Source organism: Rousettus aegyptiacus, unplaced genomic scaffold (genome assembly GCF_014176215.1).
Source record: "Rousettus aegyptiacus isolate mRouAeg1 unplaced genomic scaffold, mRouAeg1.p scaffold_m13_p_3, whole genome shotgun sequence".
NCBI classification, from domain to species: domain Eukaryota; kingdom Metazoa; phylum Chordata; class Mammalia; order Chiroptera; family Pteropodidae; genus Rousettus; species Rousettus aegyptiacus.
Window position 1 is genome coordinate 134,745,473 of NW_023416306.1, and position 27,431 is coordinate 134,772,903.

Genomic DNA, 27,431 nt, shown 5'->3' on the forward strand with positions numbered 1-27,431 from the left:
TCTTATTAACTAATTGTTCTGGCTATGCCTTCTAGTATGATATTGAATAGAAAGTTGCCTTTTTCCTGATCTTAGAGGAAAAGCTTTCAGTCTTTTACCGTTGAGTGTGATATTAGTTAAGTTTTTCATATATGGCCTTTATTGTGTTGAGATAGTTTTCTTCTAATCTAGTTTAGAGTGTTTTTATCATGAAAGGGTTGTTGAATTTGTCAAATGCTCTTTCTGCATTAATGGGAATGATTATATGGGTTTTTTTTCCTTTTATTCTGTTACTGTATGTGTTCAATTATCAGTGGTATATTACACTGATAATTTTCATATTTTGAACCATCCTTGCATTTCACAAATAAACCCTTCTTGGTCATGGTGTATAATCCTTTTTATATGCTGTCGAATTTGAAGAGCGAACATATCTTGCTCTTTAGAGGGAAAGCATCTAGTCTCTTTACCATTGAGTTATGATGTTAGCTGGAGATTTTTTTCATAGATGCCCTTTTTGTTGAAATTTTTTTAATCACAAAAGTGTTTTGGAATTTAATTAAATGCTTTTCCTCTATTGAGATAATGCTGTGGTTTTTGTTTTTTATTCTATTAATATGGTCTATTACATTGATTGCTTTTCATATAGTAAACAGGGTTTTGAATTTTGTCTTTCTTTTGATGACCTAATCTCCAGGATGAGTAAATTAGAAGTCCCCTATATTTTCCATTTCTGACATTCGTGGTTTTTTAAAACTCAATTTTGGATTCTATTTTTATTTGTATGAGAATAAGTAAGGCTTTAATTTCTCCAAAACATTTTTTGAATGAATATTTTTCTGGACCTTAATTTATTCTGCTGATCAGTTTATATAATTCTCTACTAACATGGAATTATTTTATTTAATTTTTTGATTGTCTTAAAATTTTTGAATAGGCAATATATTTCATTTGATAAAAAAATCAAAATACCAAAGGGTTTATCATGGAAAGGAAGTCCCTCTCCTACCTTTAGTTGAGCCACAGGTGTTACTTTCAGTTCTTTTTTTGTCTTTCCAGAGAGTTCTATGCATACACAAACATACTTGTCTCATTCTTTTATAGCATCTACTTAGTATGTGAACGATTGGACTATGCTTTATTAAATATTCTTCTCTTGATTGATATTTAGGTATTTTCCTACTATTGAAAACAGATAATGTTCTGTGATATATATACACATGTCTAAATATAATATTTTTTATAAGATAAATTCCTAGAAGTAGAATGTGCATTTAAATTTTTTTTTCTTTTTAAAAATTAAGTTTATTGGGGTAACATTGGTTAATACAATTATATAATTTTGAGGTGTACATTATAATTTGGTATCTATATATTCTATTGTGTGTTTACCACCCAAAATCCAGTTTCCTTCAGCTACCATATATTTGATTTCCTTTACCCACTTCACCTTCCCCCATCCCCCTATGTTTGACCCCCTTTACCCTGTCTACCTCCCCCCCCTCCCCCCATTGCTTACCCTCTGGTAACCACTAGCTTATAGTTTATGTCCATGAGTTTCTTTTTGTTTATCCTGTTCATTTGTTGCTTTTAGGTTTATATCCCACATGTAAGTAATAACGTGATTTTCAACTTTTCTGTCTGGCTTATTTCACTTAGCAGGATTATCTTGAGGTCCATCCATGTTGTTGCAAATGGCAGTATTTTATCTCTTCTTATGGCTGAGTAATAGTCCATTGTGTGTATATATATATATATACCACAGCTTCTTTGTCCAATCAGCTAACATAGGACACTGGTTGCTTCCATGTCCTGGCCACTGTGTATAATGCTGCCATGATCATTGGTGTGCACATTTAAATTTTTAATAGATGTTGCCAAATTTCTCTCCAGAGAAGATTTGTGTTAATTCATAATCCCACTGGCTATGCAGAGAGTGTTTTATTCCCTATGCCTTCAGCAATTGTGTGTAATTGAACTTTTTGATCATTTCAAATTAATAGATGAATATTTGTAACTCATAGTTTTAACTTGTATTTCTCTTAAGTGGGAGGGTGAAGTTTTGTTTTTTATCTTTGAGATGATCGTATTTCTTTTCTTGGAACTGTTCATGAACTGTGGCCATTTAAAAATTGGATTATTGGACTTTTTTCTCTTGACTTGTGGAATTAAGGAATTTATCACTTTGTGATATGTTACAACTATTTTTTCCAATGTGATATCTTTTGACTTTATTTATGATTGGTGTTGGAATTTACCATCCATTCATTTTTATTGCTAGTAGTATTTCATAGTAGGGTTGTATCACAGTCTCTCTGTCTTTTCACCTATTGAAGGGCATTTTGGCTGTTTCCAGTTTTCGTCTACCACAAATTGTGTTATGAGCATTCATGTACAGGTTTTTGTATGGAAATAAGTTTCCTTTTTTTCTAGATAAATGCCCAGGAATGAGGTTGTTGAGTCATATGTATAAATGTATGTGTAGTTTTTTGAGAAAAATACCAAGCTATTTTCTAAAGTATCTGTATCATTTTACATTTCCACTCTCAATGTCTGAGAGATCCAGGTTTTCTGCATTCTTGCCACCATATTTGTTATTGTAACTCCTTTTTAGGTGTTTAAATAGGTATGTAGGGACATCTCATTGTGTTCTTAATTTGCATTTCTCTGATGGCCAATGAGGTTGAATATTTTTCCATGTGCTTATTTGCCGTTTCTATATCCTTCTTGGTGAAGTGCCTTTACACATCTTTCACATTTTTAAATTACATTGTTTTTATACTATCGAATATTGAGAATTGCTTTATACATTGTAGATACTAGTCCTTTGTCAGATGTGTTGTTTGGAAATATTTTCTTCCAGTCTATAGCTTGTTTCTTTTTTTAAAACATTTTATTTTGAAATAATTATAGATTTGTAGGACATCACAAAGAAGTGAACAGGAAGGATTGTCCTGTGTACTCTTAACCTAGCGTCCCCATTGTCAGCATCTTTCCTAACTACAGTGCAATATCTAAACCAGGAAATTAATATTGATATAATTCACAGAACTTATTCAAATTTTACCAGTTATTTAATGCACTCATCTGTGTTTGGTTTAGTTGGGGTGAGTTTTATGCAATTTTATCACATGTGTAGCTTCTTGTAACTGCCACCACAATCAAAATATTTACTAACACTGTAAGACTACTTGTTACCCTTTCATAGCCTCTTTCACCCTCTTCTGTCCCTAGCTCATGGCAACCACTAATCAGTTCTGTAGCTCTAAATTATGTTATTTCACCAATGTCATATAAAAGGAAACGTGCCTTATATATCCTTCGAAGATTGACTTTTTTCACTAGTATGATTTCTTTGAGGTTTGTCTGAGTCATTTATATCTCTCAGTAATTTTATTTTATTTTTTTGGCTTAGTAAGTATATTCCATCATTCTACCATTCATTTAACCGTTTTCCCCAGTGAAGGATATTTAGTTAGTTTTCAGTGTTAAGCTATTATGAGTAAAGTTGTTACAACCATTCATGTACAAGTTTCTGTGTGGAAATAAGTTTTAATTTCTTTGGAATAAATGCCCAAGAGTTCAACTGCTGGGCCGTGTAGTAAGTTTGTTTTTATTTTTAAAAAGAACTGTGAAATCATTTTCCGCAACGATTCTACTATTTTACATCCCTACTGGCCATGTATAAGTGACCCAGTTTCTCTGCATCTTTGGCTAGCATTTGATGTTATCACCAGTTTTTATTTTAGCCATCTCATAGCTTTGTAGTAATATCTTAACTGTTTTAATGGCTAATGAAGTCAAACATTTTTATTTATTTCTTATTTACCATCTGAAAATCCTCTTCAGTGATATTTCTCCTTTTTGTCCGTTTTATAGTTAGAGCGTTTGTTATTTTGGCTATTGAGTTTTCAGAGTTCTTTGTATATTTTAGGTACTCGTCCTTCGTTAAGTTTTTGCAGATATTTTCTCCTACTTCGTAGTTTTTTTTATCCTCTTAATAGAGTCTTGTGCAAAGCAAAATTAAAACTTTTTTTATAGACTGTGCTTTGTTGTCAAGTCTAAGATCTTTTTCCCAGCCTTATATCTATAAGATTTTTTCCTAGTGCTTCTTTCTAAAGATTTATATTTTTATGATTTACATTTAAATTTATGACTTATTTGTCGTTATTTTTATATAAGGCGAGGTCCATTTTATATAAGGTGAGGTTCATTTATAGATGCCTGATTGCACCAGTACCACTTGTTGAAAAAGGCTATCTTTTCTCCATTGAATTGCTTTTGTACCTTTGTCAAAAATCAATTGTCCATACTTTTGTGGGTCTGTTTCTGGGTCCTTTGTTCTATTCCCTTAATCTATGTGTCCAACTTAATCACATGATATATAAGAAGTTGTAAAATTGAGTAATTTCTCTAACTGTATTCTTTTGTTTGAAAAGTGTTTTAATTTTAGCTATTCTAGTTCCTTTGCCTTTCCATACATATTGTAGAATTATCTTGTTTATCTTTACAAAAAAAATCTGAGATTTTGGTAGGAATTGCATTAAACCTGCATTTCAATTTAGGGATAATTAACAATTTGTCTATATTGAGTCTTCTACCAGTATATGAATATGGTCTGTCTTTGCATTTATTTAGATCTTTTATTTTGTTCATCAGCATTTTGTAGTTGTCAGTATACAAGTATTGCATTTATTTGTTAGAGTTATATATCTAAGCATTTTACTTTTTTTGAGTGATTATAGGTGGTATTTTATTTTAAATTTTGATTTTAAAATGTTTGTTGCTGTTATAGATGTACAGTTAATTTTTTGTTATTGATTTTGTATTTTCTGACCTTGCTGAACTCACTAGTTCTAGGAAGTTTTTTGTAAATTTTGGGGATTTTCTACATTGGCTAAAATGTCATCTGCAAATAGGGACAATTTTATTACTTCTTCCATCCCTTTCATTTACTTACCTTGCCTTATTGCAGTAGTTAGGCTTCCAGTGTAGTATTGAATAATAGTGGTAAGAATGAACATCCTTTCTTTGTTTTCATCTTACCAGGAATTCCTCAAGGTAAACTGATTATTTTCTGTTTCCAGACCTTTTCCGTTGAAGTCATCCTTGTTTTGTAGTTTTTTATTTTTAAGCTTCCTTTTTGTTAGCATTTGCCTGATAGAAACTTTGTTCTTCGTTTTTTTTTTTTTTCAAACTTTCATCACTTTTTTAAAGGACGTCCTTTGTGTTTTAAATAATAGCTTTATTGATTATATTTCACTGGTTTTAGTATATTCACAGAGTTGTGCAATTATCACTACTATAAATTTTAGAACATTTCATCAGCCCAGAAAGAGACCCTGTATCAGTAACTCCCCATTTCCACCTTCCCCAACCCTTGGAGCTACTAGTGTAGTTTCTACCTCTGGATTTGCTTATTCTCGATTTTATGTAAGTGGTATCATATAACATGTGGCCTTTTGTGACTGGCTTCTGTCACTTAACATGTTTTCAAGGTTCATCCACGTTGTAGCATATATCAATACTTCTTTCCTTTTATGGTGAAATTATATTCTACTGTATAAATATTACATTTTGTTTATCCATTCATCAGTTGATGGATATTTGGGTTGTATCACTTTTTGGCTTCTATGAATAATGCTATGAAGTTTGTGTACAAGTTTTTGCATGGATACTTTTTCATTGATATTGGATGTATACTTAGGAGTGGAATTGCTAGGTCATATGGTAACTCTATGTTTAACGTTTAAGGAATGTCCAGACTGTTTTCCAAAGCAGCCACACCATTTTACATTATCACCAGTAATGTAGGAGGGTTCCTGTTTTTCCATATTCTTGCCAACACTTGTTATTGTGTAATGTCTTTTTGATTATAGCCAACCTAGTGGTTGTGAACTATTACCTCATTGTAGTATGTTTCTCTCTTATAGTCATGTAGCTTGCTTTTAAAATACTGAATCTAAAAATGTAACATATTCTCATTTTTATATTATCACTGTTTATATTTAGTCTTTGTTCAGCCATCTTTTTCTTTTGTCATTTATTTTTCTTTCCTGACCACAGTGAGGTAAATTATGCTTTCTTTGTTTCCTTTTCATTTTCTAGTGGTTTGGAAATTCTCCCTCTATTTCTATTATATAAGTAGATACTATTTAAAATTTACCAAACATTTTTAAACTTAAGTTTTCCTCTCAACATCAATAATTTTTCAGTGTAATCAATGTGTCTTGCTTTTCTTTGCCACTTCATTAATTTATTCATTTATTTCATCAGGAATGTGTTGATGGGTAGCTTCTCAAAATTTATTTTAACAAGTAATGTTTTCATCAGAGTCATTGACAGAGGAAGCATTTTCCCTCATTGCATGGTGAAAATCAAAATCTAAATAGATTAATAATTATGGTTTCATCTTAGTGCTTTACTTCTGATTATTTTGAGAGGACTTTATTTTGAATTCTGGTGCGTAGAGTCTAAAAGCTAAGAAGTTGTCATTTGACTCAAGTTAAGTGATGTAGGGATAAGAAAGTTTGATGACTACGTTAAGAATTGAGGTAAAGTTAAACCAAGAGAGTGGCGCTATAACAATTTTTAAAACATCACACAGTTTAACAGTTTATCATTTTAAAAAAATGATAATTACCAGTTTAATTTAGTTCCTCAACTGAGTGTATACTTCTTTTTCTGTATAGTGAACTACAATGTAGATATTCAATTAAAGGTGATGTTTTCTTTGATTTTTGTATACTCAACTCTGTGTTTTCACGCATTTGCGCACATAAATATGTGTGTATAAGACACAGAGTACATTCATTTAAACCCAGAGTTGGAGAGAGGAAGAGAAAAAAATGAGAATGTATATATTAAACATATTCAACTATTTGTATTCCCCTTCATCAAAGCTAAAAAGGATGATTAAAAAACGCCTGTCTTTGTGTTCATGAAGAAAGTAACCTTTACTGCTAGACTTTCTAGATTCTCTGAATGGAGGGTTTTGTGGTACAGGAAGGTAAACTTTAAGAGCAGAAAGAAAATATTCTCTTACCTGTATGCAGAACTGGACTATGCCAGATTTCATTGTCTTTTTTCATCTTCTCCCACCTGCTGTTGCCCCCTTCTTTGGCATCTAGTGTCTATAGCTCCACACTGGCATTTTCCCCAGCCCTGCAGATTAACCATTAACCTCCCTAAACTCCTCCATTTTTCTTCTAATATTATCTGTAAAATAGAAGAAAACCATCAGAAAACCATCAGATCTATAGAGTGAAGGGAGTTGGTTCTGAAACTCAACATATTAGCCTGACTGCTGAAATGCCCTGAAATTTTAAATCACAGTAGTGTACTAGGTTTAAATAGATACACAATACAGTAAGCTTTCCTCCAGCATCAGGTCAGACTGCTGTTTTTTTGTCTGAACCCCGATGAGATTGGCTTATGTTTAGGGCATGTTATATGAAAAAAGAATATTCCTAGATCTTTAAAAGACTACTATTATACTCAGCATGGTGAGATGCTCTTGTTAGGAGCGGTACAAAGAAACAGAATGACTGAGAGAACCACATTCTCCCCACCTGGGGACTGTGGTCAGCCAGAATGTCTGTTATTATTTATGGTTATTTGGTACGGTAGGGGAAAGATGGTTTTGAGCAGTGAGCTAAATCTAAGAAGCCCACTTTTGCATGAGCATTCTTCTGGTTCAGCTCCATTAAATTAATTTCAATATTTACAACATTTCTGCTTTTGAAACCATAAGTTCTCTAATTAGGGATGGGAATCCAGGATAGTAGTAGCTATTTGTACATGTTTACTTATTTGTAACTTAGGTGTTTGTCAAAGATTATTCAGTAACTTATAGCTATTTACCTTCTGATCACTGTTCATAGTAAGTATGCTTGGATATGGGCTCACTTGCCACCACCTTCACCTCTTGAGGCCTCCTAATCCTTATCAGAAGGAAATTCCATTTCTTCCTGAGGGAAAGTAAACATACTAGTTTGTAAGGTTGAGTTCTCTTAACCAGTATATTTCAGAAATATAAGTCAGTATTTACTCAAATGCCTGGAATGTTCAGTTCATCTGTTGTAAATATAAAAAATGAGTTCACAATTTTAAGCCGATACTCAGATTTTAATATTTTACTCTTGTACTTCATTTAAGAGAGTGTAGAATGGATTTGAAAATGGCTAATAAATAATACTGAATGCAAGTATGCAATAGTAATGTATGATGAAAGATAAAATGGCCAACATTTATTAACAGGAAAAAAAGTTGAAGGTAAATACTTTATCTATACTTAGCAAGAGAAAATACACATTTAAGAAAAAACTAAGTGCACAGTCATTTCATTTCAGTCTATATTATACCAGGTAGACAGTGAAACGTTTAAAATAATTTCCCTTTCTAGTCTAAAGTTGTAATGTAGCCTGAAACCTCCAGATACTTTTATGCAAGAACTCTTGTACAAAAAAAAACTACTAGAAAATCAACTGTGAGGAATTAAGGGTTCAGCATGAGAGCTAATTAAAAGTTAATGTGAAAAAAGAATCAGTATTCTTTTTTATTGCAAATGATAGAAAATTCACCTAAAACTGGCATAAACATAAAAGGTAATCCATTATTTTATATAAGCAAATAATGAAAGGCTTGATGCTGATGATCACAAGTAAATATTACTAAGATCCTTTTATTGAATGCCACCCCCACCCCACTTCCCCTGCCAGCTTTTACCCCATTGCTTTGTTCCACGTTGTGGCAAAATTCCATGAGCTGCAATCAAACCATTGAAACCTCCCTTGTGAAGAAAATCTGTGATGGCAAAGCCCGCAGCTCCTTCTCAGTCCCCAGTTTACTTGATCTGTTGTCAGCCGCTTTTGACACAGTTAATCAGTTCCTCCTACTTGCAGCACTTTGTCACTTCCAGGACACTACTCTCTCTCTTGATTTTCCTTCTGTGTCACTGGTCTTTTCTTCTTAGACCTCTTTGCTTGTTCCTCTTCTCCCAGATCTCTTTTCTCTCTATACTTACTTTTTTTTTTTTTTTTTTTTTTTTTTGGTGATATTACTGTTTAAAGCCTTGATAATTAAACATTGATAACCCTAAATTTATATCTCTAAAACCTGAATTGCAGAGTCTCATCCAACTACCTATATAAAATCACCATTCATAGTTCCGTCTCAAACTTAATATGTCCAGAAGTGAAGATTTATTCTTTCTTCCAAAACAAATTTCTACCCACAACCTTTTCCTTCTTGGATAAGGATATCTTAATTTTTCTAGTTGCTCAGGCTAAAATCTTTTGAGTCATTATGGATTTTTCTCCTTTATTATGTCCCTACCTAATTAATTAGGAAATCCGGTTGGCTCTATCTTTAAAATATCCAGAATCTGACCACTTCTCAAAACTTTCAACTGCTGCTACTCTGATATGAGCCACCATTATCTCTCACCTGGATTATTACATTGATCTCTGCTTCTCCCTTTGCCCTCCTTTATAATCTCAATTTGCAGAGTGATTCTTTTAAATGTATGCTAATCATGTTACTTCTTTGTTTAAAACTCTCCATTGGCCTCCCATGTGACTCAAGGTAAAATACAAAATTCTTACGATCTAGCCCTCTTTTCTGATATATCATCATCTACCAGTATTCTCTTTGTTGGCTTGGCTGTAACCACACTGTCTTTCTTGCTGTTTCTCACATGCACTCTGTGCCCTTATGTATTAGCATGGGTGTTTTCTTTACCTGGAATGCTCGCAGAGATATTCCCCAAGCTATCTTCTCTATCTCCTTTAACTTGAGATATTGATATTTTTTAATGAGACTTACCCAAACTACCCTATTTAAAATTCCATCTCATTCTTTTGAATCCCCATCAATCACCCTGCCTTATTGTTTTCCATGTTTATCACTTTCTAATGTACTTTATTTATTAAGATATTGTTTATTATCTTTCTTTTCCCATTAGAATGTAAGTACTATAGGGCAGAGGTTTTAGTCTCTTGTTCATTGATTATCCTAAGCACCTAGAATAATATCTCATACATATTAGATGCTCAATAAATATTTGTTGAATGAATGTATAACAAATTTGTTTCATCTTCTGAGACATTTTGTGATTCTGCTTCCTTGATGTCGGTTCCAGTTTTTTAGACATTACGTAGTTCCCAGCAGTTCCTGGAATCCTTCCAGGTTCAGACCTAGCCAAAAAGAAGAAAAAGTCTTTGACCCAACATTTCCAGGAAAAGTCCTAAGGTTCACTATGATTGTACTACTTTAAATGCCATGTCCAGCCCTTGACCAATCAGTCTTGGCAGAGAGATGAAGCCTAAACTTTGGTCATATGCTCCATTCTGAGACTGGAAGTAAAGCCACACAAAAAAAAGTCTGTTGGGGGAATAGAAACTGCTTATTAGGTATACAAAAAGTGTCTACTAGCTTATATATTACTGTTTTTATAAAATGTGATCCTTGGATACTAGTTCCATGGGATCCCAATAGATGTTCTTTGACCATGTTCCATTAAGTTTAGGAACTTAAATTTAAATATTTTGTTACTGCAGAATTTCTCAGGGTTTTAAATATGGTATTGTGCTCAACGAATATCTAAGTGGGAGATGATTTATGCAGCAACTTCCCAAAATTCTTTGAACATAGAATCTTTTTAGATCACCTCAAGGTATTTTCTCATGGACCACATTCTGAGAAATATTGTTTGCTAAGAATTAGAAAATTGAAGAAAAATCACATATAACAACAACAAAAAATACTCATCAAATGTACAGGAACTATTTGAAGGAAAAAAATGTTTACAGACCCACAAAACTTTTAAAGAAAGACACAGTCCTTTGGAAGATATCTGTTCTCAATAATTTAGTGTAGTTGTAATTATGAATTAAATTTAATAGAGAGGTGAAGAGAAGAAGATAGCTTTATCAAGTTCTAAAATTCCTTTGGGTCGTAGGCTTTTTTGATTGCAAGGAAAGCTAATACCTCAGGTCACCTAAGAAAAATTTATTGTAAGAAATATGAGAATTAAAACCAGAATCAGAAAGCTATGATTATGAACTTTGGTTATGTACATTCTCTCTCTTTCTATATAGCACCTCTATATTTGTGACTACAAAGAGCTCTTGAAGATCCTCCATATATTACACTCTAATTCCTGGAAGAAGCTAGTTTGAATTGATCTTAGTTAATAAGTTGCTAATGGATGGATCCCTTCAGGCCTACTCATTTAATGGGTTGCCCAGAAGTCAGTGGATAGGCCAGGCCAGCCTTGGGAAAATTATGCTCCCTGGTTCTATCATTGGCTGTTCAGTACAGAAAGCAGCCTAGAGCTGCTTGCCTGGTAGGAAGTGTGGGCTGGAAAGATTCATCTTGAAAGGGAATTTCGATGTGGTGTTACCATGACTAAAATGTCCAGTATAATTTAGAAGAAAAAATGAGAATATACAGGAATTCTAAAAGAGGGGTATTTGCCATACTGCATGTAAAATATACTGTCTCTATGTATGGCAAAGGTACAGTAATTCACAATGTGGAACTGGTACCTGAATAAGCACTTAATGAAATAGAAAAAGTGAAATTTCTAATTAATGGCTTGAATTGAGTATTAAATGTTTAGGAATACCTAATTAACCATTAAAAAGTAAGATTCTTACTATGTAATTCATCAGAATAATATCAAAATTGTTTTAAGATTTAAATGCTTAAAATGAAACTAAAATAATATCAGGAGATATTGATTGCATTTAAATAAATGCCTAAGTAATGCATTAAAGTTCATAAATATTCAAATAATATTGGGGCAAAGAAAGAATTTTCCCTAAGGAAAGAAAACAAGATTCTATTGTAAGGACTCAAAAGAACTTTATTACATTAAATAGCAAAATAAACCAAGGAAAAATATATGACCATATCATGTATCTTTAATATATGAAAGGCTGTTAGAAATAATTTGTGAATAAGAGTACTTTAATCCTACCTAGCTCTCAGATGATACCTAGTTCATAAACTTGCTCACTTTTCTAGATGACTATTTCATGTCTTATTTTTACCCAACACACTGTTCCCTCACAAACAACTGTTCTTTCATTCTCTTTGCCTACAACTTTGCTTATTTCTTATTCAATGAGAAAATGGAACCAATCAAAAGTTAACTTCTAAAAGTTCCCACCATCAAATGCATTTTATACTCACCTACCTACATGTCTGACACTATGTCGTAAATATTCTGTGACTTTGTATGAAATCTTTGGTCTCTGGGGAAAGCCAATCCTTACTTATACTTGTGCATTAGATCCCATTCACTTTCTTATTCAGGAATATTGCTTAGTAATTCTTCTTCCTCCTACATCATCAATTTTTTGCCTCTTTACTAGCCTATTCCCACTAATGTACAACTTTATGTTAACTTTCTCATTTTGAAAAACAAACTACTTTTCTCCTAATTTCCATCCAGCTGTACCTCCTTTTTTTTTTTCCTTCACCACAGAATTCCTTGCCCGAGGTGTGTTGGTTCATTGTTCCTGGTTTCTTTCCTCCTTTTCTCTTGTGAACCTTTTTCCAAGAAGGTTTTCATCTATCCATGCCAAAGAAACTTCTGTTATTTAGGTCATCAGTATCAGTGAAAACAGAGGTGATTTCTCAGTTTTGAAGCATCAAAAGAAAAAAATTAAAAGATGGCTAATATAGCAGAATGGAATGATTCACAGCACAAAACCAATACGGATATGAAAAAGTAGTCAACTTATAAAGTAGCCAGAGAAATGCAAATTTAAGACAATAAGAATGTTTTTTATCCACTGCCCAGTGTTGGCAAGGAAATCTAGAACTCTCCTATACCACTTACTCAAGCAAACAACATTTCTGGAAACAATTTGGCAGTTTGTACAAAAGCTTTAAAAATGTGTATATTTTTTGACCCACCCATTCCTTTTCTAAGAGGATGTCCTAAGGAAATAAAGATTACACAAAAATGCACACCCACAGACCCAGGGAGGGAGGAAAGGATTCATTAAGGTGTTCTGGAAGGAAATTTTGAAAATAACCTAAATATCTAGCAATAGGAGAGTGGTTAGATTATAGCACATCTATATAATAGAATACCATGTAGCCAATTAAAATCGTGACAAAGATAAGTTTATTGACATGGAAAGATTTTTATTATAGGTTTTTAATTGAGAAAACTATTCAGTGCAATTTTTATGGAAAACTGTATATTATACTTATGTTGTATGTATGTATAGGAAAATGCCTATACATTCTGGAAGAATAAATGCCAAAATGTTGTTTAGCTGGTATCATTAAGTGGCAGAATTTTAGATTTTTTCTTTCTAACTTGGAATGGTTGTATTACCAACAACAAAAAAAGAAAATGAAAAGACATTTTTGCAAAAGAAAGAAAATTAACTTACCAATTATAATCTGTCCTTTTTTCTATTTTTGCATTTGAACATTGATCATCAGACTTGGTTCGCAACTGGCTGGCTTGTTTCTTAACCTCACTGGACTTAAAATAGCCTGATAGTCTGCCAGCTGTGAGAAAATAAATGGGCCAAATAAAATATTTACCATACTTTTAGCTTTAAAGTTGCCCAGGGGTCTATAGACTTATTTAATGAAGTCTATCAGAAGACCAGCTACTGACTCAGTAAACTGAGAAATAAAGACAAAGTAAATAGAACAGGTAGAGTTAAACTCCAGAGGAGAGAGATAATAAAAAGCATAGGCAAGTTTACTGAAAATGAGTTTATTAATAACCCGTGATTAAAGTGTGATAAAATGAAATCGAAGGATTTTGAAACACTGGAGCCAAATAATAATGTGATAATTGTTATTTCCTATTTCTTAGTATTGGTAATTTTTGTTTTGTATAAGTGGAAACATATGTAACAAGATATGTAAAACAAAAAGTATAAAAGCAATACATACTCAATGTGAAGAACTTTAAAAGTAAAATTACAAAGAAATCAGTTTTTGTTGCCTCTTATTGATCTTTTAATGCATATATATAAATATGCTGTTCATTTGAAGTTTATATCTTGCCTTTTTTCCTTTATTAGTATGACTGCTCTCATTCCTTTAAATATAGTTTGCTTTTAAAAAACTTCCCATTTTTAAAAATGAAGTAGTTAAAGCATTGTGAATTTGTTGATAATTCAGTATATGCCTTTTATTGGAGGAAACATTTTCTGCAACCTTCTGCCTTAATAGTTGATAGTCTGTTTTATGAAACTATATCATTCTAGCCGTGCTTTACAAAATTACATAATTGTCCAAGTTTTTGTTTGTTTGTGTGAATAAACCAAAGAGCTCATTAAAGATTTTAAGGCTTAAATTTGTAGATAGGTATTTTAGTTTCACTTTCCTTAAGATAGCAAGAAATATTCTATATCAGAAAGATGACTATTTTTAGCCTTTCTTTCTGCTGGTGAGGTGGAATAGTGAATATTTTTAGAGCAGTTGAAAGTACAGTCACTTAGATTAGCTCAGTGTTTCATCAGAATCTCAATAACCTTGTTTATTTTATGTATCCAGGTTTTACCTTCCAATGTTTTGGATTTATGTAAATTGCAACATGATTCCTCTTTCTCATTTTAGCCTAGTTCATCTCTCTGGAACAATATGTAAAACGAGATGAAATTTTTAAAACCTTAACTTTCTCAGCATATTTTATATATTTCGAATTATAATTTTATCCTAGCTATTGTGGGCAGTATGCTTGTTTCTTACAGAAGAAATGTTACTAATTAATACTTACAAGGGGATTGCTTTTGAAAATCTTTTTCCATGAGCAAAATAAGCCCTTAATACCTCACAAGAGGTATCCCCATGACCTTTATGAGTATCCTCAGTTATGAACAGCACTAGAACATTTTTTTTCTCTAAAATGGAGCATAAGAAGTGAAAATCTGAGTGACTTCCTTTTTACATTCAATGAGAGCTACTGACAAGTGTACAATTCAGGTCACACTGAGAGGCTGAGGTGCTACCTGAAGGACACTCATCCTACATCCCCCAAACAGCCAAACTCCTGTCTTAGCAAAATTTCAAATATTACTATACATTGTAGAACTTTGGAGACCTTCAAGATTGATTACAGTGATTCAAAAACAGTATGGTAATTAATTCACAAATCTGAGATATTAGTATAATTTCCTATTGCAGATAGGAAAAAAAAAGATTTCATGTTTAAGTGTTAAGATCAATGGCTTAACAAATCATTCACATCTGAACTCACTGCAGTCTGTCTTTTGCTTCTACCATGCCACTGAAACAGGTCCAGCCAAGATCACCTATGACTTTCTAGTTGTTAAGTCCAGTTCTCAATTCTTAACTGACCTCTGAGCATTTAACACTGTCCACACTTGCTTTGAAATTGTCTTCCTTAGGTAACAAGGATACCATTTTTCTCTGCTTTTCTTTCTGAATTTTTAGCTGTTTCTTCCTTGAACCTTAAATGCTGGTAACAGTTTCCCAGGGTTTTGTTGTTCATCCCCTCTCACCCTCTCTTTTTTTCCCATTTTACTTTAACCACTATTTCTTCAAACAACTTTATTGAAATATCCTTGACATACCATAAACTGCACATGTTTAAAGTGTACGAATATATTTTGACTATGTGACATTACCACAATCAAAACAATGAACATCCATCACTCTGCAAAGTTTCCTCATCTCACTAGTAATTCCTCCCTGTTACTCTTTCCATTCCCACCAAATCCCTAGATTCAATGAATGTGCTTTCTATCACTATAGATTGGTTTGCATTTTCTAAAATGTTATAATGGAAACATGGAGTATATACTCTTTGGGGGCGGAGGGAGGTCGGGCTTCTTTTACTTTAAGATTGTAGTCTAAGATTTATTATGTTGTGTGTATCAGTAGTTTATTCCTCTTTATTGCTGAGTAGTATTTCATCGTATGGATATAACACTATTTTTTCATTCACCGATTGGTAGACATTTGGGTTGTTTCCAGTTTGGGGCTGTTGAAAACAAAGCTGCTATGAAAATTTGGGCCCAAATCTTTCTCTGGTTATATGCTTATATTTTTCTTGGGTAAATTACTTAGAAATGGAATAAGTGTGTCATATGATTGATGCAGGTATAACTTTTTAAGCAACTGCCAAACTTTTTGATGGTGTTGGGATTTTTTACCTTCCCACTACTAGCGTATCAGCTTTCCAGTTACTGTACATCTTTGTCAGCATTTGATATTGTCACTAAAAAAGTTTTAGACATTCTAAAGGTATGTATCTCATTGTGGTTTTAATTTGTATATCCTACAGACTAAAGTTGTAGAACATCTTTTAATGATGTTTTGTAATGATTAATGATGTTGAGCATCTTTTTAAGTGCTTAGTTGACCTTTTGTATATATTATTTAGAGAGATGTGTATTCAGCTTCTTTGCCAATTTTTAAATTGGGTTGTCTTTTTGTTGTTGAATTACAGTTGTCTTTTTACTCTTTTTTTTAGTTTTCTTTAAAGCACAAAGAATTTTAATGAAGTCTAGTATATCTATTCTTCTTTTGCCTGTGCCTTTGGTGTCTGTTGAAGAAACTACAAAATCCAAGATCATAAAAATTGTTTCCTTCTAAGTCTTTTATATTTTAGCTCTTAAATTTAGTCTTGGATCTATTTTTAGTTAATTTTTATATATCATATAAGTTAGGGATGTATGTAACTTCATTCTTTTGCCTGTGGATATCTAGTTTTTCTAGCATCATTTGTTGAAAAGACTCTTCTTTCCCTATTGAATAGTCTTAACATATCTGTTGAAAAAAATCAGTTTACCGTAGATGCAAGGGTTTATTTCTGGGCTCTTTTATTCCATTGGTCTATATGTCAGTCTTTGTAATTTTTTGTTGAGAACTAGCTGTTTTGAGTATTTACTATGCAAATCTGGAAACTCTGGAAATAAGATTCTCCCTGTCCTCAGGGATTGCTTTTGTTACTTGTTGAGGGCTGCAGCTGTTCATTTGTATAATGACTTTTCCACAATGTTTTTGCAAAGTCCATATTTCTTGTTATGTGTGATCTATAAGTTTCTCTTCCATTGTCTCTTCAGTTAGCCTGTGATCTGCCAGATTTCTCTAAATGTCTGGATCCCCCCAAAAAGTGTGTATGTACTTCTCTTTAAATCTTTTGATAGATGGCTGTTGTTGAAACAAGATAATATTTTTTGATTGCTCAGGCAACCGCCTGACCAAACAAAATCCACAGCCCCAATATTTTGGAGGGATAGGTCTTTATTGTCCACACAGGGACAGCCAGCCTCTCTAGGAACTCGGGCCACAGTGAGGCTAAGGAATGGGGAATAGTTGCTAGAGCACTCACACAGCTCTCAGTAAATTTCAGCATTCCCTCTTCGTCAAGCGCTTCTCTGGTTGCTGTGTCCGATTAGGTTCCAGAGTTCTGAAATCATTGATTCTGATTTTTTTTTTTCCAGCTTAATTGTTTTGGAGGAGGGACTAACTCCTAGAGTTTCCTATTCTACCACTTCCATGATATCACTTATGATCTATTTCTAGATAATTTTTGTGTATGGTGTACTACATGATTCAAGCTCTTTTTTTCCTTGCATATAGGTATCCAGTTGCTCCAGCATCATTCATTGAAAAGACTATTCACTGGAAACTTACATGTTATAAATCATTGTTACCTCAATTAAAAAAAGAAGAAAGAAAAAACTTCTTTTCAACTAAATTACCTTTGCACCATTGTCAAAATGAGTTGTTCACGTATATGTGGACACATTTCAGGACTCTGTTCTGTCCTGTAGAACTGTTTTTCTATCTTAACACCAACATCACACTGTCATATTTACTGTAGCTTTATAATAAGTCTTGAAATCAACTAGTGTTACTTCTCCAGCTTTGTTCTTTTTCAAGTTGTTTTGGCTCTTCCATTTTCTAAATCTGAAAAAGAAACATACCTTTTCTTCATGATTTTTGTGTAGATTAACAGTATTAGATGGTAGTTGTTGATAAAAGTACTGTTCTAGTCACATTATATCTGGAATTATATGTCAGTCAGTTTATAAACAACCATAAATCCCAATGGCAAACAACGAAGGTTTATTTCTTGCTTGTGTTATTACAATGGGTCTCCTCTATGTTGTCTTCACTCTAGAATCAAAGCAGACTGTAAAGAAAGATGGCCCTTATAATCGTCGTCTTGGAAGTTGTACACTTCTAATCATGTTTTGTTGGCCAAAGCTAATGTCATTGGCACTGGAGGTGTAATTCTCCCATGGGGATGGGCCAATACAGAAGGGCTGCAAATATTTTGAACAACTTACATATGCTATGACAGAGAGCATCCAGTTGTGTCTGTCATTTTAATGGTATGACAACCTGGAGGTATACCCATAGGAGAAAGATCAGAATGGTGAGTAATTCTGAAATCTTGCCTGAAATATAGTGGGAAGAGTCAATAGATAGAGTGGGGCACATTACTACTGTTTAAAACATTTGAGGAATGGATGTTACTGGATATGCGTCATGATATCTATGGGTGAAAGTTACAGCATAATATATATTTTGATTCAGTGTAAGGGCATAAGAAGGAAAGGGGACAGTAAATAAAACTTGGTGTTTTAAATACCTTACTGCATTTATATTCTTCAAAATAACCCTGTTAGGGTTCATGTGAATATGTGTGTTTATATTATTATATTGAAGGAAACAGACTCAGAATGGATAAGTACCTAAGGTCATGTGGCAAATATGTGGTAAAACCAGTTTGGAATCTAGGTCCATGTGATCTCATCTCTTTCCACTAAACTTTGGTGCTCTCTAAAGAGCTGCAAACTTCTTACAACTAAACTGTTCATCACCAGCCATCTTCTTCTTAACAAGGTAATGGCCACGCTTCCCCATCTCTAAAAGGGTTCAAACAAAATATGAATAGAAGGATTGAAAGGAAGTTTGAACTCCGCATCAATGGCCTACAAACTTATTTGATCACATGCACCTCTCAGCAAAATAATTGAGATTATACCATACACATTATATATTAAACAATTATTGTAGATGTTATAAAACAAAAAAGTTAAAGTTAAGATTTTATATAATATTTTAGATATTTTTATAAGTTAGATTTTATGTAAAATATTGTTAAAACTGCTATTTTACAGGTAGATAGTTGTTTTTTACTGTATCCCTATAGATTGTTTTGTGTACCCACTGAGATGCATACCCCCTTGTGATTGTTTTAGGTGATTTCTAAGACTCCCTTTTCAGTATGACTTTTCTGTCATTCTGTTTGGCCCAAATTTTTCTGAAAAGGATAATGATAGCTTAACTCAGTTTTAGGAAAGTTTTTAGTTAGCTATCTAAGACCCAAACTATAAATTCTTTACTGGCATTCATAGCAGAAGTTAAACCTGAAAACGACATAGTATAAAAAGATGCCTTTTTTCAGATAGATAATAGTAACTCCATGAGCATTATAATCTATATATAAAAGAATTAAATAGGGGTTATTATTAAGTAATAAACCTGATTGTATGTGTGGTACAAGAAACAGACTCATTATTTTAGCCATATCTTCTTTATCTAAATCTGCACATGCATGTCCAAAACTCACTGTATTCATATATTCCAAATTGAATGTGAAATTTTGCCTAGAGAGTAATATGAATTTTTGTACTTGGGAAATTACTTTAGCACTGTCTTAGAATGAAGCCAGAATTCTAAATTATGCTAAGCTCACTGGACTAAATTTAATCTTTATAGAGATATATATTCTAAAAAGCGAAGGAGTTACTTGCCTTGCCTGACAGAAAACTGTCTGATTTTCTACATTCTAGTCTTTGATTATCAGCCATTTGCCAGGTTGATACTTCACAATTAAGGTAGCTTTCTGGTTGGTAACTATTTCTTGGGGATAGATTCTTTGAGGAAAAAACCTTCCCATGTCACAAAAAAGCAGAAACAAATCTAGCCTTTAAAAGATAATCCTGTATTAGATGAAAGAGCAGCCATACTCTTTTCCATTTTTTACTCATAGTGATACATTTGTGCAGATTTTTCAGCATTACATAACTGCAGTTTAGTGGTGGTGTAGTGGAAGTGTTGCTTGCAAGTAGGATCAAACCCAGTTTAAACAAGAGATGGCCAAGTTCAACTGTTTTTCCTACTACACAGGTTTAAGTGGCCCATAGGCCAAGAGTTCCTTGGTAATAACTTCTAGGGATCCTTTTGTTGTCGAAAACTACCCTGGAAAAGTACAGTTTAAATAGTTTAATGAGGTATTTCTTGAATTTTCATATTCTTTTACTCATTCAACAGTCATTCAGTGCTCCTTTCTGCCAAGCACTAAGGAAACAGTGAACAAGAGGAACATTTTTATTTTTTTTTTCAAATACAATTGACATTCAGTGTTATTTTCTATTAGTTTCAGGTGTACAGCATAGTGGTTAGACATAATTTATGAAGTGATTCCTTCGATAAGTTTAGTATTCACCTGGCACCATGCATAGTTATTACGATATTATTGACTGTCTTCCTAGTGCTGTACTTTACATCCTCGTGACTGTTTTGTAACTGCAAATTTGTACATCTTAATCCCTTGACCTTTTTCACCCACCTCTCCAACTCCCTTCCCATCTGGCAACCATCAGTTTGTTCTTTGTGTCTATGAGTCTGTTTCTGTTTTGTTTGTTCATTTATTTTGCTTTTTAGATTCTACATATAAGTGAAATCATATGGTATTTGTGTTTCTCTGACTTATTTCACTTAGCATAATACCCTCTAGGGTCCATCCATGTTGTCACAAATGATAAGATTTCATTCTTATAGCTGAGTAACGTTCCATTGTATGTATGTTCTACATCATCTTTATCCAGCTGTGTATTGATGGACACTTAGATTGCTTTCATAGCTTAGCTATTAGAAATAATATTGCAATGAACATAGGGATACATATATGTTTCTGAATTAGTGTTTTGGATTTCTTCGGATAAAAACCCAGAAGTGGAATTGCTGGGAACAAAATGGATATTGACCATTGATATTTTTTTCATATATATAATGTGTATTCAAATCTAGTAGAGCTGTCGTTGCTCACAGCAGCGTACTGTAGGAATTCTTTCTCTACACTGACCTGTGCTTGCCTTCCTGCCTTCTTGTTCTTTTTTTCTTCCTACCTTGTCCTCCCTCCTTTCTTCTCTTTATTCCCTTCCTTCCTTCTTCTGGTAACTCTTTCCATCTTTGAGAGCGTCCACAGGCAGTTTCTCACATCAAGTCATCTAAGCATAGGATAAACTACGTATGGTGTTTATTGGATAAAACTTGCATGGTATAGTTAAGAGGGGAAATGATAAAATTCTTAATTTTCTTTAAAGGCTAAGTGTCGTCTCACCTGTGCAGATCTCAAGCCGAGTATGTTACTTAGCTCAGAAACAATGTACTGTATCTTTAAATGGGTTTCTGTTCTTTTTTAAGTAAAATTAATATCAGCATTTTTTGTACATGTGTGCTTTTTAGATGCAAATATTTATACGATTAGTTAATTTTTTATTAATGTTTTTTGATTATATATTTTCTGAATCAGAATCCTGATGTTAGCCATTTTTGTGCCTCTGTTATATTACAACTGATACATTTCTTATTTTTCAGTGCTTTAATTGCCTTGTTATCTAAACTCAAATACATCCTAGTTAATTAAAGGCATGTGACTGGTTATTTTGTTGTTGTTGTGTTCTCTGTTGATGAATTTGAATGTAATTGAAAGTATAATTCTTTTTTTCTTCAGCATCAGACAACAGTCAGCGCTTTCGAGAAACCTGTTTTGCATTTGCATTGACACCACAACAAGTGCAGCAGATCAGTAGTTCAATGTAAGTTGTCTTTAAGTATAACTAGCAGTTTTGCCTTTAAATCCAGTATTGTCTATAGTAAGTGATTTTGTAAAACAATGTGTTGGATGAGTATTAGTGTCATGCAAATACTAGTATTGGAAATACTATCGTAGTGTTAGTTGCCTTATAAACAGTTATATTTCTGATCATTTACAAAGCTTTCTGGTTTAACAGTGTCTTTGAATCAGCTTTCATGTGCATATTTAAAATATAACTGTAGTTCTTACTCTGTCTTTTCTAGGGATATTTCTGGGACCAAATGTGACTTCACAGTTCAGGTCCAGTTAAGGTACAGTGATGACTACAGTATATATCCAAAGTTTAAAAGTTAATATTCCTTAAGATTTTTTAAAAAATCCACGTAATTTTCAGTAAGTAATTGAAAGTATTGGGTTTAGATGTTTGGGTGAGGTAAAACTTTCTTTTATGAAATATCCTAATTTTTATCCAGTTTAGATTTTAATACATCAAGTCATATACCATATAGCTAACCACATTTCTTCATTTTGGTTGCCCTCAGTTGGTTAGAAGCTCCAGCTAATGATATTTTAAAATATCTTAGTGGTCAGTTCTTTAGAAAGCAAAGGCCCTATTGCCAAGATAGTCTTCTTAACATATATACTCTAAAGGTTGTATGAACATTCTTAAAGGTGAAATGAGCCTCAGCTGTTATATTGGGAATAAGGAAGTAATTAAGAACATGTCATTAAATGAAATATTTAGTTTTAATAGTTATTTCGTTATTAACTTTGGTCATCTTTTAGAGTAGCTATTGAACAAAAATATTAATGAGGTCATCGTTTAATAAAGCAAATTAAACTTGTTCTTTATTGTTTAGGTTTTGTTTATCAGAAACCAGCTGTCCACAAGAAGATCACTTCCCACCCAATCTTTGTGTGAAAGTGAATACAAAACCTTGCAGCCTTCCAGTAAGTCCGGAAAGCTATTTTTTAAATGCATGCCAAGATAACTATCAAATAAGTCATCACAGCTGTTGTTAATTATAGTTTTTTATTAAGAAATCATCTTTATTTCGGATATATATTCATGTGACTGAGTGAAACACTTGTACCAACTATGTACAATTAACAGCTGTGAAATTAGCTGTGGAGACCAAGTCTAAGACTTGGAGTTGGGTATGGTAGCTCTAGTATTGTACTGGGTTTGGGAGAAAAAAAGTTGTTTCAACAAAACTTCAACTGTATTCATGTGAATATGGAAGCCTGTGGTAGAATAGAGACTTGAAGAATGCTGTGCCTTACACAGAGAGGGCAAGAGTGGGGGCTATAGTTGGTCAGCTTGCAAATATTCCTTATATACTTATATGAGCTCTTTAATAATTCATTCTGATTCTTAAAATTTAGAGATTTTTAAGTTCTGTTACCTGAATTTTTCTCAGGCTTACTATAATGAGACTGTTTTGTTGTTTGGAAAAACACGTTGGAAACTCTTGTAAATGTTTGCTTCTCTACTTTTCAATGGAAATATTCATATTTTCTGTACATAGTTCATAGGGTTTTTTAAAAATGGAAGTTGAAGTGATTGTGGAAATAATAAGTAGAAATAAATTATATTTTATCCTTAGGGTTATCTTCCACCTACTAAAAATGGTGTGGAACCAAAGCGACCCAGCCGACCAATTAATATCACCTCACTTGTCCGATTGTCCACAACAGTACCAAACACCATTGTTGTTTCTTGGACTGCAGAAATTGGAAGAGTAAGTAAATTTTTGTTTCTACCAGGTTTTTGTATTATAAGGAAGGGTTAATTTCCATGGCTGAGTTTATATGTAAATAATATTGTAAAATGAGTTGCAAAGGGATTTATTTTTGTCTCAATGAGTTTTCACCATGTTCCCATGTAAAAAATGGAATCGTGAAGTACAGTTTTTTGTAACCTGATACTTTCACTCAGCAATTTATCATAAATGTCTTCCTATGTCGTTACATAATCATCTACATGTTTTGAAGACCATCCTAGTAGCTATAGTTTTGCATATATACATGATAATTTCCTTAAATTCCTAGAAGTGAATTGCTGAGTCAAAGAGCATGCACAATTTTAAGAGATATCATGTACATTGACAGTTGCCTTACCAAAAGATGTACAAATTTATCCTCTGACTTTCAGTGTTTATTTATGTGCCTGTTGAGTCATAACCCTGTCAACATTGAGTTTTATCTTCTTTAAAACCTTTACTAATTTTAATAGATAGTAATGGCACCACATTATTTTAATTAGTACTCCTTTTATTATTACTGAGATTTAACATTTTATGTTTGTGATCATTTACATTTTAAAATCATTTTTTATTTCTATATTCATGTTTTTCGTATTGATTTGTGAGTTTTTAATATATTAAGACTTAACCTCCCTTCACATGTGACAAATACTTGTTTCCAGTTTGTTTGCATTTTATTTTTATTTATGTGGTTATTTCATGTATAGAAGATTTAAATTATTATGGAGCCAAATCTTAACCAGGTTTTTTCCTTTATAGTTTTTCCCCATTCAGCTCCCATCAATCCTTGGTCTGTCTGCCTTTCCCAAGATTACATAAATATTTGTTTATATTTTTTTCTAGATGTTTGAGATTTCTTGTTTTACCTTTAATTATGTAATCCATCGTAAATTTATGTGTGATATGAAATAAAAATTTTATTTTTTAAATAGCCAGTTGTTCTAATATCATTAAATTAATAAATGCTGAAATCAGAAGCCACCATTATTGTATATTTGATTTTTATTTATGCTGAGTGTGTTTCTGAACTTTTTTATTGTTTCTTAGTCTAGCATTCTTTTTCCAGGACAGTTTCAGAATTTTTTTGATAATTGCAGCTTTATGAAATGAACTATATTAATTCATTTGAAATTTATTGAATGCTTATTATATGCCATGCACTGTGCTGAAAGCTGGTAGTACCATAGTAAAAAAAAAAAATTCTTGCTCTTTTGGAGCTTGAGATCCAGGGGCCAGGTGGTCACACACAAAAATGTAAACTTATTTATCTTAAGTACTATAAAGGAAAGGTGTAGTGATTTTTAGAGGATATTAAAGGGCACTCTGAACTAGAGAGGAGTCAGGCAGGGCTTTCCTGATGAAGTAGTGACTGAGCCAAGAACGGAGAGAAGGGTAAAAGGAATCAGAAGAAAGGGTCAGAGAAAACAGCCTGCGCAACAACCCCTGGGCAGGAACTGAAAGGGAGCCCCTGTGGGAAGAGGGTAGAGACTGGGGAAGAGCAATATACAAGATGAGGCTGGAGAAGTAAGAAAGTGCCTAACCATGCAAGGCTTTGCTATTGCTAAAATATTGGTGAGACAGATGATATATTAGCAGCGACTATGGCGATAAGTAGGTGGATCTATAGGGCTAAGTGATAAACTGGAAGTAGGGGCTAAGAGAAAGGGAGATATCAAGGATGACTCCTTGGTGTCCGACTTGAGTAACAATGTAAATGATAATATTACTGACATAGAGGAAACACTGAAAAAGGACTGACTTTTGGTGTGTTGTTTTGCTTAGGAGGAAGGAGTGTTAGAGGACTAGATGGAGAACATCTTGAGTTCACTTTTGAAGCTTCTGACTTTGAAATACCTTTGAGACATTCTGAATAGGCAGTTGGGTATATAGGCTGAGAGGATTAGTTTGTGCTGGAAAATAAAAACGTGAGTCATCTGCATATTGGTGGTTATTGGGGCCACACAGGCAAAGGTGATATTAGTTAGGGGAAATGTATCAAGTAGGAAGAGGAAAGTGCCTAAGACTTATTCTTGAGGAACTATGACGTTTAATACTTGGTTGAAGAGAATGAAGCTGCAGAGGACATGGGAAAATAATGCCAGAGAGGTGGGGCAGAATAGAGTGTGGTATGAGAAGCCAACAGAAGAGTTTCAAAAAGGATGGAGATGGTAAATGGTATTTAACAGATGTTGAGAAGTCAAGTATGTTGAAGTCTAAAAAAAATACCCTTTGCATTAAGAATGTGAAGGTGACTTTAGCATGAGCCATTTTGGTGGATGGTGGGAGGAGAAGCCAGATGGTGACCATTTGGAGGCAAAGAGGCAGAGATAGTGAGTTATAGAATTGCGGCTTTGGGAAGAGATAATGGTAAGCTGGAGGGAAGTGTGAGTTATTTGTTTATTTTAAAGGGAGAGTCTTTAACATGTGTTAAAGATGATGGCAGGTATCTTCTTTAGAGGAAGAGCTTAACTATACAAGAGAAAGAGCTGTAAAAAATAGTAGTGAATTGCACAGTAACGCAGAATAGCTAGGAGAGACAGCATCTATTTAATGGAAGAAGAAAAAAAATGTATGAGTGTATATGATTGATACTGGACAGATGAGTAAGTTCTGATCTGACTTATGTCTGTGAGATAGGAAGTGAGGTAAGTCTGAGAGTGAGGGAAGCAATAGGGGCCTTTGAGGAGAGTGGACATGTTAGAAAAATAAATACGGAGAGTGAGACATGTTCCCCTGCATTACTCCCCCAAATATTTCTGGGAATTTGGTGAGATTGCTTTAAATTTGTGTGTTAAATTAAAGATGATTAACTTATTTATAGTATTTAATGTTTCATTTCCAGGAAATGTATCTTTCTCCATTTACTGAAATTCTCTTTTGTGTACTTCAGTAATTTAATAGGTTTCTTATAAATCTTCCATATTTTTATTAGTTCCTGTGTTGTTTATTATTAATAATATTGCTATTATAGATATTTTTATTATATTTTCTGAAGAATTTATTGTTGATTTATTTAAAAGCCAGTCACTATGGAATATTTGCTTAATACCTAAATTTATATATTGGTTTCAATAACTTTTTAGTTGGTTTCCTGATATTTCCAGGTAGGCAGTTTTGAGTTTGAGAGATATCATTATTATACAAATAATGATAATGCATATTTTGCTGGCTAGAACCTTCAAAACAATATTAAATAACATGAGTAACAGTGGACATATCTGACTTATTCTTTATGTTAATGAGAATACTACCAGTGTCCCAACATTAGGTCTTATAATGACTATTAATTTTCAATAGAACTTAATTACATCAATGATATGTTGTTGTATTCCTCTCAATGATATGTTGTTGTATTCTTCTTTTAATGGCTATCTTTGCGAGAAGTGGATTTTGAATTTTATCAAATCCTTTTTGACATCTATCAAGGTTATATTTGTTTCCTTTGCCTGATTAATGTCATAATTAGGTTTTCTGAATCCTTTTTAATGTTTCCTTGTAGTGTACCATGAGGTTCCCCTTTTTGTCCCCCATTTTGAAAACTGTGTTGAAAATTTTTGGTTTTTGTCTCTGTGAAAAGTTTAGCCTACTAGGGAAATATGATAAACACCAGGGTGTTTACAGTGAACTATGAACAAGTCTGGAACTGTGGGAAAGGAGGGGAATGTTGCTGATATATAGCACTAGAGGAGGGGGGAGATACTCTTCCCAAGGGAAGCCTTCTATCCCTCAGAAAGAAGACAGTATTTTCAGTGATTTGAAGGTCTGCCAGGTAAGGGAAGATCTTTGTGTCAACCCCATCTACAAGTTGGAGACCTTCATTTTGAAATAAAACATTGAAA

General features: G+C 33.1%; 1 protein-coding gene across 3 annotated transcripts in view; it reads left to right on the forward strand.

Annotated features, from left to right (window-relative positions):
- Positions 1-27,431, forward strand: part of PIAS1 (protein inhibitor of activated STAT 1) — a 99,849-nt gene that overhangs the window by 39,122 nt on the left and 33,296 nt on the right. For all 3 annotated transcript variants that reach the window (XM_016140978.2, XM_036218222.1, XM_016140979.2), the window contains exons 3-6: positions 21,743-21,827; positions 22,090-22,137; positions 22,687-22,777; positions 23,434-23,568. In XM_016140978.2, coding sequence (XP_015996464.1) covers positions 21,743-21,827; positions 22,090-22,137; positions 22,687-22,777; positions 23,434-23,568 — 359 coding nt within the window. The remainder of the gene's footprint in view (positions 1-21,742; positions 21,828-22,089; positions 22,138-22,686; positions 22,778-23,433; positions 23,569-27,431) is intronic.